We start from the raw sequence: 12,021 nt of genomic DNA on the forward strand, positions 1-12,021 counted from the left end.
GTGGCCATGGGTGCCAAAGTCTCTCTACCAAACCAAGTATTCAGAAGTTGAAAGAAAAGACCATTAAAACTGGCATGGGTGATGGGTATTAGTTGAACCTATTGTGGGAATCATTTCACAATATACCTAAATCAAATCATCATGTTGTATGCCTTAAACTTATACATGATGCTTGTCAATTATTTCTCAATAAAACTGGAAAAAAAAATTGGCAAGGGTGAAACTGAAACATTATCCTAGGGACTAGTGCCACACATCCTATGTTTTTCCCATTTAGCCAGGATCCTGTGTAAATGGAGGCTCATCTGTGTAATGGGGGGCTGAGATGATACCCCCAAAGTGGTTTACCCAGGTTTTTGTGGCCAGCCCCAAACCAGAGGTCCTGAGATCCTGATTTCCTTCTTTTCTGTTGGCAGTGATTGGCACCCCAGAAATGCATACGAAATGAACTAGTCATACAGAAATGGATATAATATTGAGACTTTCTGTACAAACTATATTCACACTAAGTGTGATCAGTTGAAATCGTGGACTGTGTTGCACATGTTTCATCAGCTTTTACAATATTCGAAACATTTTTAAAAATCTGGCAAATTATGCAACTAATGAATCATTCAACACTATTGCAAACAGCAATGATATACTATGTGTTGGCTAATTGAACTTAAATTTTTAAAAAAAGGAAAAAATTCTGGCAAATTAGAGGGAAATGACATTGTATTTATAATTTTAACTGAAATTCTTAAGATTCCTTAACTCAGTAGTCATATTTAAATGTCTAGAGAAGTCTGAGTTTGTAAAGTTAAAGGTTTGATTCTCAATATGCTAAAAATGCCCAAGAAGTTGATATAATCCATAAATTTTAATTTGTTAGATTCATAAAAACATTTTTATTAATTAAAAAAACTTTTTAATCAATTTTTTAAAAACATTAACAAATATTTTAAAATTCAGTTTATAAATCTGTATCTTTAGCTGTTTGTATTTTGAAATTCTAAATGGGATTTAATAAAATTTTAAGTGGTGATGTTTAGAAGTTTCTTATAAATGATATTAGCAAGACAATTTGAGTGATTGAGTTTATAATTGCTGTTTAAATAATCAGAATTTCATTTGTGCAATTTATAAATAGAAACATCTCATCAAAAACTAGGAAGACTGGGGTACCTGGGTGGCTCAGGTGGTTAGGCATCTGTCTTTGGCTCAGGTCACAATCTCCAGGTCCTGGGATTGAGGCCCATGTCTGGGTTCCCAGCTCAGCAGGGAATCTGCTTCTCTCTCTCCCTCTGCGTCTTCCCCTGCTTGCACTCTCTCTCTCTCTCTCTCTCAAATAAATAAATAAAATCTTTAAAAAAAAAAAAAAAAACCAACAAACTGGAAAGACTGCTATTGAAAAGCCAGTCTCCTTTTGCACCCTTCCTACAGGCCAGCTCCTCTCTTAGAAGCATCATATTTTAAAAAATACTTGTGGATTCAATTCCCCTGATGGCTAATTCTGTAACTCTAAATGTTTTATTTTATTTTATTTTTTTGCCCCAGATAGAATCTTTTAACTCATCCATGAGATGGGGTGATTTAGTTTTCTTATACTAATTTCTTTTCTATTCTCCCATTAACAGTCAAAATTTAAGAAAGCAAAATTATTATTACTTTTCTATAGGTTATAATTATTCCTTTCAATTATGTACTCAAGCTATCATTTCCTGTCTCATAAATTTTAGTATTGCTCTTCTCTCCTAACTGTAAAACAGGAGATTTTATCCCTATTTTACAGGGAGGAGAAACTGTAGGCTATCCTGTGGAGTGCTGGTAAATACTTAACAGTGGGCTCTGGGCGGGGGGGGGCGGGTGGAACCGAACACAGTATTTGCTGGTTTCCATGAACTCCCCATATGATCGATTTCAAACTGCCGGCATGAGGCTGGGAGGTGGGATGAGGGTCAGCCCAGCACACCACTGAGTTAGTACCAGCCCGACCTTCCACCTCCCCTCCCTCTTCCACCTCCTTTCTTCCGCCAGCTTTTTTTCTTCTTACAGTGTTAAGACTGCTTCTATTTGCAATCGTCTCTGCCTCTGTAACAGATTTTTACCTTATTCATCCCTGATTATACAAGTTAAAAGCCAGTAAGCAACGCTTATGAAATCATACTCTTGTATACATATTGCTGGCCAGGAAGTGTGTTGGAGTTCCATTTCCTTTTCTACCGGCTGATTCCATGGCCCCCTGAGTCATTTCAATAAAAATGTACCCTAACTCCCTAACATAGGGGTCAAATGGACTCCTTTTTCTTGTATTTAGCAATGGCATAAAATTATTCTACCTGGTTTATATTTTTGGATCACGATTTTTACATACAGCCTTAATTTGTTTTCTCTGATTTTCTCCTTTATAGTTGACTTAACTGATGGGCCTTCACTAGCTCCTCAGGTTTTTTCATTCTCTCAACCCTACTTGCTTTTTGCTGACCATCACCTACCTGAGCCCACTCATCGGGCTCATACGCATGGCACTGGGAGCCCCCTGGCTCACTAAAGGCCAATATTTTCTCTCATGGTTTTCCTTGGTTGGATGCATTGTTTCCTGGGTCCATGTCTTCCTCTTTTTTTTTTTTTTTTTTTTTAATTTACCCATATTTTTCCTCTTTCTTCTCCCGTAGTCACTTCTAAGAAGTGCTGTGTGGAAAACATTTTCTGGGGCTCTGTGACTGAAAACATCTTTGCTGTGCTTTTACATTTGGTTTAGTTTGAGTAGGGAAGTGGAGGCTGAAAATATTTTTTCTTCAACTATTTTGGATGACTGTAACATTTCTGAAGGTGTAGCTAAGTGTATATATATATATATATATATATATATATATATATATATATATGTATTTTCCTTTTTTGTACTGTGTAGTCTATGGGGCCTTTTATTCAGAATCCCTGTGTCCTTTATCATTTCTTTGATATGATCTGCCTCTCAGATTTCTCTGCTTTCTCTTTTGAGAGACATCTCTTAGTTGAGTACTGGACATTGCCTATTTATCTTCTTTCACATTTGTCAGTTCTATGTGTTTGCCCTCTAATTTGAGACAGTTCCCCAAATTTATTTCTACTTGGTCAAATAATTATTTGATAACCAAAAATTTAAACTTCCAGAGCAATTCTGTATTTTAAGTTTGTTTTTTCCAAAGAAATTCTGCTCATAGTAAATGGGTGTTAATAGCTTCTTTGATCTCCAAAATTATTTCATAAATTTATTTTTTATTTCACCAATTGGTTTTTTTGTTTATTCAAGTAGGATTTTACCTTTTACATTTTTAGGATTTTACCCTTTATATTTTTTAATATGTCATGTGATCTTAATGGTCCACCCATATTTCAGAAAGAAGGACTAAATTAATTACTTTTGGTATCTTGTAGTTAACCCCTCTGCTGTTGAGAGGTGAGGTGTATTTTTGAAACAGACTCTTCCTCTGAATAGGAAGTCTGACTGGGAGCTCTGTGTATGTATAAGGGGAGCTGGCAGCTCTAGCCCATCCATCCCACAAATGCCATGAGGAGGAAAGCTTTACTCTGGGCATCCTAACCAAGTGAAAATCCTTAGCTCTCCTCCACTGTTTTAGTCAATTTATTTAGGGGGAGGGAAAGAGCCTTTGGATTTTGCCTTGGGTCATTGCCAGACTTCTGGCAGACCTCTGAGAGCTCTCAACAGGGAAGGATAGCAGTAGATGAAGGGGCAATGGAATGGGGGTGTGTCTAACTGGCACAATTGTCCTGAGTCTAGACTTCAAATTAATTGCCCTGTTTTCAGCCTCACTTCTCACTCCCACACTCCACTCTTCATGCTGACAGTGAGCCCAGAGCCTGCCCAGGGAGAGGGAAGCTACTTCTACTTCTACCACAAGTCCCTTTTTATCTGGCTGCATCTACCTTTATTTGTTTTCTACCAATATTTCTCCTTCTGGCCTATCTTCTAGAATTCTATGATGTATCTTGCCCCTCCTCTTTTCTTTCCTTTATGAGTTTATCTCTTTTAGCACTTCTGTTTTTTTTGTTTTTTTTTTTTTTTTCAGTGATTTCTAGGAAGGACAGGACCTGGATGCATGTGCTCAGTCCACCATTTTGAAGTTGGAGACCATGGAGATATCTTTGAATGCTTTTGCTTCCTAAAGACACTGTGCTTTTATATTATCACACAGAAATCATGTACTGAAGAGCATGATCCAACCAAACAGCCAGCATTCCCATCAAATTTCTGCTTTTTTCTTGAAATGCTTTATAGATCCTTACCCAAGATCTGAATGTGGCTCAGAAGGATTAGCTTTTGAGTCCAACAGAAAGCGTTTCTGTGTGATGTTCCTCATATCTTTGACATTAAGTACAGGATAGCCCATCTGTTTGGTCCACGTATCCATTACTTCTTTCACTGGTAGATTACTTGCCTGATATTTAAGGAACATAAGGAATAATTAGTAAATTAGAGGAATAAAATGTAGAATAGTTAGATAAAGAAATGACTGATAAATCATTTGTTAATCAGACAAAGAAACAATTGGGATACATTCCTTACCTCTTCAAGTGCTCCCCAAAAATCTTCAGTTTTTGCATTGCTGAACTTGTATTTTGCCAAGTAAATCTGTACGTGAAAGAGAACAAGTATTTTAGAAGTCAGCGTAGGGGGCACCTGGGTGACTCAGTGAAGCATATGCCTTCTGCTCAGGTCATCATCTCAGCGTCCGGGGATCGAGCCCCTTGTTGGGCTCTCTGCTCAGTGGAGAGTCTGCTTCTCCCTCTCACTCACACACTCTCTCATTCTCAAATAAATAAATTTTTAAAAAATTTTAAAAAGAAATCAATGTATGCTTTCCTCATACTTCTACCACATGAGCTGAATCCTTAGATATATCTCATTCTAATGTACAATATGGCAAGTGTACCTAAAATAAAATGATACATTTTATGAAAACATTTTTTAACCTATGAAAACATTATACAAATAATGTATTTGTAAAGCACAAACATTTTTTCCTTATTAATGATATAGCTTGTTCTTTTTAAAATCTAATGGAATTGTGGAAAGGAGAAGAAAGGTTTAATTTTTTTCAGAAGAAATATAAGATACTTAAGGTCAGTCAAGTGTTCAGCAAACAGTCAACAATCCACACATTTGTCATCCAATATGAAGAGAGATCTGTAATTCTACGATCTTCACTTAGTGTTGTTAACCACTGTAGCCCTACTGACTACATACTCCACCTTCTTCTGCAGACCCTACATGACCCCCATCACACATGAGCAAGGCAATTTGCAAAGATAAAACAGGTAAGCTTGGCTCTAAGGCAGGGCTCAGCAAACTTTTTCTGTAGAAAGCTGCATTGTAAAGATATTAGTTTGGGGGGCTTTATAGTGTCTGTCGTATCTACTCAACTCTGCCTCTGTAACACAAAATTAACCATAGATGATATGTAAATGAATGACCATAGCTGTCTTCCAATAAAACATTTATGCACTCTGGTATCTGAATTTCATATAACTTTCAGGTGTCATGAAATATTCTTCTTTTGAATTTCCAATCTTTCAAAATTGTAAAAGCAATTTTATTTGCAGACCTTACAAAAAATGGGTGTTGGGCCAGATTTGGCCTGCAGGTAGCAGTCAATATCTCTGTATATCAATATCACAATCTCTCTCTCTCTCTCCCTCTCTCTGTGTGTGTGTATATATATATATATATATATACACACACAATATTTCAGATATAATATGGTGTGTCCCTAAAGAAAGTTCCCAGTTTTCCCCTACTCTCATAACTGTGGTTCTCCAGGAAACCGTCCAAAGTTCCTGCCATATTACGCCTTTGTTGTTCTCAAGAATTGTCCCTTTAAAATATGGACATCTTTGATAGAAATGAACCTTCTTAAGTGTTCCTTGAGCTTCAAAGAAAATAACCACTGGTTGACTTTGCACCAGACATCTTCTAAGTTGCTATAATTTTCAGGAGTCACTGTGCCTTAGTCACATCAGCTTCTAAATTCTTTTCTTTTCAGGCACAGAGAGATAAAACAGTATTAACAGTACTGCTCCAAGAAGCCTGGATGAGGGTTGAGACCAGTTTGCAAAGCAGCCTTCATATTTGTTCTTTCAATGAGTTCACTGCTCAGCACTACCACTGGAGGGCAGGCAGAGGAAAGGAGACGACATGAAAGGCACATACTCAATATTCAATTTTAGGTATTTGTTCCAGAGCTTGCACAAATCATTCATTCTAAATAAAATAATGGAATACTTAATAACAGTAATAATTACTTATAACCATAACTACCCGTTAATGATTCTTTCTAGTAAGTAGTGGCATCTTAATATTAATGTAGAGAAGTTTACTTGTATACTCACAATGTCTTGAGCTTACAACGTGCAATCTGGGAACTAGAAGGAATTTTAAATATTATCTAAGCAACTATCACATTTTTAGGGGTGTAGGAAACTGGCGCCTAGAGGGGTGAAGAGAGTTTCCTGTGGTAACCTTGAACGAATTCCGACTCCTGGACCAGTCTCTGCGGGTTTCAGTGGCGATGTTATTATTATTGCTTTTTAAACTGTAGTTTCTTGCTTCTCCTGAAGTACAGGCTACATGGACATTTATATAAACAATATATTAAAAGACATCAATTTTATTTTGTCTAGATTAGTGCACTTCGGAATAGTCTCTATTAAGAAATTTCTTTCTTCACTTCGAATGATCACAATCATTTGAATGATTGCTCAAAATTTTATGGTGACCTAGGTCCCCCCAATAATAGTCCCTTATTAATTGGTATTGGGATGGTAAGCACAAAAGGAAAGGAGCCTTGTTTCTGTTACTAGTGTCCCAGGAAGGGAAAGGCCCATATTCCAGCTAAGCCATTCCTGATACTAGGAGAAGAAGAAAGGATGGATATGTTTCTCAGCTTGATTTTATGACCGTGTACTATTATGAATGCCCCATTTTCTACTATGATTTTTTAAAGATTTCATTTATGTATTTGAGAGAGAGATCACAAGTAGGCAGAGAGGCAAGCAGTGGGGGTGGGAGTGGAGCAGGCTCCCTGCTGAGCTGAGAACGGGATATGAGGTTTGATCCCAGGACCCTGAGACCATGACCTGAGTTGAAGGCAGAGGCTTAATCCACTGAGCCACCCAGGCACCCTCTAGAATGATTTTTTTATGCACAAGCACAGCCCTAAAGACTTTCCAGGTGATGGTTTTGCCCTGTCTTTCTGCACTCTGCACCTGCTTTGTTGTCTGAGATGGAGTTTGGGGAAAGGGGATGAGCATGAAAGAGAACAGAGCTGGCCATCTCCAGATTTTCTGCCACACCAAGTTCACTCATGAAGAGTCACTTTGGACAGAAAGTTAGTATTTGCAAGGGAAATTTTTTGAATGGTGTCACAGATTGTGGGACTTAGAGGCAGCAATCATAACATGATGATAACTCAAGGAGAGATACTATTCGGATACTTGAATGAAGGAAAGGAATGTTCCAGTTGGTTTGAGAGCAATTAAGTGTGGCCTATACTATTTTCAGATATGAGCTAGTGATTGAAGATTGTAGGGGAAAAGAGAGGGTTTTAGTGGGTGTTTTTGTTGTTGTTTTGGTAAATTTATTTACTATATTTTCATGCCACTATGATGGCATGAAAAACATTAATACCTGTTCATTCTAGTTCAGTTTCTAGCTTCATCTGTAGTCATAGGATGGAGGAAGACAGTTTTCACTTGAGAAATATTAGTTTTAGACCATTAGTGGCTTTTTAATTAATTATACCATAGATATTGAGCTAACAGAAATACGGGAGTATTTCTGAGTTATTAGCATAGCTATTCACTTTTAAGGACTCTGTTGGTACATCTCTAGAAGTTACCACAAAAATCATTTAATCTGAAGTCAGTTTTGAAGATTCTAAGAATGCGTTACTGATCAGTTTCATTTATAATGAACACTATGCAAATGGAATTTTCAAAAAAGAATTGTTTTTGTTTTTTTTCTATATTTTATAACATTTATTATAGACCATTCATTCAGTCCAGAAACACTTTTTGGATTGCCTAACATGCATACTGCATTCTACTAGATACTGGAATATAATGCAAAGATATAGAAGACTGAGTTCCTCACTGAAGGTGCTCACTGTAAGAGAAGATATGATGAAATATGTGTTTGAATTTGAGGGGAAAGTTACAAGATGTTCTAATGTGCACAAAGAATAAGCACATAGCTTTTCCCTTTCTGCCAGTGTCCACACAGAATTTTTGATTAATGGACAAAAGGATTAAAATGTATGGATGTACTTGAATATTTCCCAAGTCCTGGTCTTATTTCTTACTTTCATAGTCACCTAGAAATTTCAGCATTGGGTAGGAAGGGACTGTTTCCATTTGGGGGAGCCCAAAGAGTGCTGGATATCACGTAAGAAGACTTGAAGGAATGGGGAGTAGGCATTGTCCTGGGGAATCACACTGAAAAGAAGTACTAGCATTCTTTGGGAAAGTTGGCGAGGTGCTGCTCTGACCTGTTTTCTGCTTCCTGGACTGGCTGCCATCACCACTGCTCTGCCAGACTACCTGCGGCATCACAGCAGAGAGGATGGAGATGGAAGGGAAGAAGTAGGAAGACTATTCCATCTCTAGGCTGCAATGGCGCCAACCTGCAGACAGGACCTCTGCTCGGACAGATTGTAGCAACACTGACAATAATAAACAAGGAATTTTGAAACACACAAAAAAATTAAATTTTTAAAAAACAAAAATGTCAAAAGGACTTGAATGCACCTTTTCCAGTGTACTAAAAAAAAAAATCTTGAGGCTTCTAGTGTTCCCATTTACATTTGAAAAATAAATTAGAATTTTAATATGCAAAAAAATTTAAAAATAAAAAAAATACTCCTTTAGTGTAAAAAAAAAAACAAAAAAAAAACAAAACAAAAAACCCCGAGTGACTTGGCTTAGGTTTTGTTAGAAAAATGAAATTGAAAATGAAATATCCCCTGGAGTAATCAGCTTAAGTGGGATGTGTGAAATGCTTTTGAAAACTTATTATCATTTCTGTTTCTAAAAGGAAGCAGTCCCTCTTTATTCACTGTTGACTCCATCATAATAGGAATGTGTATATTTGCCATTTTTTAAAATCCAACAAGGAAGAAGTCCTTTTACAAACTGGAAGGGAAGACTTTTATACATATGTTTAAGTTCTTATGTCATGTCGCCATGGACTGAATTGTGTTCCCTGAAATTCAGACACTGAAGTTCTAATCTCCAATGTGATGGTGTTTGCAGCGTCTGGTTTAGATGAAGTCATAAGGGTAGGATCCTCATGGGGATTGATGTCTCTCTGATCAGAGACACCAGATAGCTCTGTCTCTTGCTCACTCCGGGACAGAGCAAAGAGGCAGCCATCTGCAAGGCAGGGAGACAGCCCTCTCCAACACGCGAATCTATGGGGATGTGGTCATAGACTTCTCAGCCCCCAGAACCATGAGAAAACACATTTCCTTTGTTTAAATGACCCGGCTGATGGTATTTATTATGGAAGACTTAGCTAATATGTGTGTAAAGAGTATCTAAAATAATCCATTTAACTTCTCCATGAAATTTCTGCTAAATGGTAATTACAGAGACGGTGTAGGCACTTAGCTAGGTGTGAAGTCACCTTATCATGTTTTGCTATTTAATCTCTCCTAAGGAGAGAAAAAGTAAAAAGGGGGTTGTCCTTAATTAACCACATCTTGTCACCCATCAGTCATTGATCAGTGTAGTTTACGTTTAATACTATTAAAAGTAATAAATCACACCTGACATCCTTTTTGAAATTTCTCTGGTGTCATCCAGTCTTCAAGCATTCTCAGAATGGACGCTCCCTGTGGTAGAAAAGAATGGCAGGTTGAACTAGTAAAGGATAAGCAGGAAACAAACACCGGGGATTGAAATTGTGACCAGTATTGCAATATCTTATTTGTGAGATTATGTCTTCAAGATGACCCTACTAAATCACTTGGCCATAACTCCATAGTTTTAGGATAAAAAATGTGACTTGGCACACCCCCTATATCTCCACCTCTAAAATAACTAAAAGATAAAGAGAAATTGATACAGTGGCCATCATTTCAGTGACTTAAGGTTTAAATAATTACTGCACTTCACCAGATGAACCAGCAGATGGGGCTTTTCTAATGAAAGAGAAACGTTAGAACACTTAGAAAACTCTTATTTTTCAGGGACTAAGTAAAGTAATTCCATGATAAAATTCTGCTTACTTCTTAAAGTATATTTCAATACTTCGAAAAGATTACATTTAGTGGAAATAGTTAGTTGAAGAATTATCTGGTCAAATAGTTTAATATAGTTAAATATATCATTAATGTTAAAATCCTCTTCAAATATATATGAAATATATATAATGATATATAAATATATCATTAATGTTCAAAATCCTCTCATTTGGTTTTATTTTATCTGAGGAATCTAAGGAAATCCTCTGCTTTCAACTTTCTCTGCATATAAGATTAATACTAAAATTCACTATTTATACACTTTTAAATCATTTTTCAAGTAACTCACCAGAAAAACATGTGCTTCCCTAGTAAGGGAGCAATTTTTACTGTCATTTAAGTACACATTATTTTTGTACCTACTAGAAGGCTAAAGACTTAGAACATTTATTTATTTATGACCTAATATCTTAAAACCATGGAATATCTCTGACTCAAAGAAACTGATTTAATAAAATATAAATGTGCCCATGTGGGTTATTATAACATACCATAAGTGGATTAGAAATGTCCATTTTAACAGAGGAAAGAATTATTGGTAATGTGAGACAAAAATGAATAAAGGAAGCCTAAAAAGATGCCATGGGAATAATGACACAGAAAGCCAAAAATATGATGTTATAACTTTGAAATGGTAAGACATAGAAAGCTTTTTTCACTCAAGCCATTTTATCTAGTATTCACTTTAATAATTATAATAATTTTTAAATAAAAAACTTTAGGTATTACCCAGAATAACAAAATAGATTCATTTTCATCGGCTTTTGAGCCACCCAGCATAGTGGGTAAGCCATGAGCAGCAAAAGGGAAATGACTAAATTATACTGCATGCAAGCATGAAGTTGTTCAGAGGAGGAGCTGTAGGAAAAGCTGTGGGAGAAAGTGGGTCACTGTAGATCTACAGTAGCTTTGCAGAACATGTTCATGGATAAAAATGCCCCATCTACAACATGCTCATAAAGTCATCTTTATATCATATAAAAATGATTAAAAGTCGTTTCTTCAAACTGAGTTGGGTTTAACTTCTTACTGCCTTCCCTAAAGGATTCTATTAGAAAAGGTATCCACGTATATGGCACCAAAGACCACACAGCAGAAGATTAGCTGTCCTTTAAAAAGTCAAATAAAATAATTTTAAACTGGAAGCTTGAAATGTAAATGTTCAGTGAGAATCAAAGAGGTTATAAACAAAAGTGAAAGGAGAAATTTTTAAAAATCTGATTCAAAATCCTGTGACAATGACCAGCATTGATCAGTTTGACTGAAAAGTACAAACTGTTGAATATTCAGCAACCAGAATAAGCTCTACACTGTTTCCTAGAGCCCATTAGCACAGTCTCACCATTCTTTCCATTTTCAGCATTTACTGAAAGTCACTAAACAGGAAGATGTTCACAACAATGTTCTATTTTCCCTACCTTGCTATAGGATATTCCATCAAAAACAGATGTTATTTCAGCAGGAGTTGTCACGGTGACAACAATTGGGTGTGAAGACATCAAAGAATCATCCTCTTGCACAGGTAATACATCTTCAAGTAACATCTGGTCTCTCTGAAAGGACAGAATGAACCAAAAAAAAGACAGCACTTCCTTTATACTAGCTCACATTTCAAAATATCATTTATATATCACTTGGGGGAAAATAAATATAAATGACTCAAATTACTTAAGACAAGGATTAGGTGTTTAAATTAATCATATTTTACCCTTATTGATCTATACTGATTCCATTC

The 12,021-nt window shown here is 36.3% G+C and overlaps 1 protein-coding gene across 1 annotated transcript in view; it reads right to left on the bottom strand.

The window, feature by feature from the left end:
* ENPEP (glutamyl aminopeptidase) overlaps nucleotides 1-12,021 on the bottom strand; it is a gene marked incomplete at its 3' end in the record, with an annotated part of 60,020 nt that overhangs the window by 13,582 nt on the left and 34,417 nt on the right. Inside the window, exons 7-10 of the mRNA XM_082728180.1 lie at nucleotides 11,705-11,839; nucleotides 9,810-9,875; nucleotides 4,553-4,618; nucleotides 4,273-4,424 (exon numbers count right to left, since the gene is read on the bottom strand). Coding sequence (XP_082584306.1) covers nucleotides 4,273-4,424; nucleotides 4,553-4,618; nucleotides 9,810-9,875; nucleotides 11,705-11,839 — 419 coding nt within the window. The remainder of the gene's footprint in view (nucleotides 1-4,272; nucleotides 4,425-4,552; nucleotides 4,619-9,809; nucleotides 9,876-11,704; nucleotides 11,840-12,021) is intronic.

This window comes from Mustela nivalis (assembly GCF_964662115.1).
Source record: "Mustela nivalis genome assembly, chromosome: 4".
NCBI lineage: Eukaryota > Metazoa > Chordata > Mammalia > Carnivora > Mustelidae > Mustela > Mustela nivalis.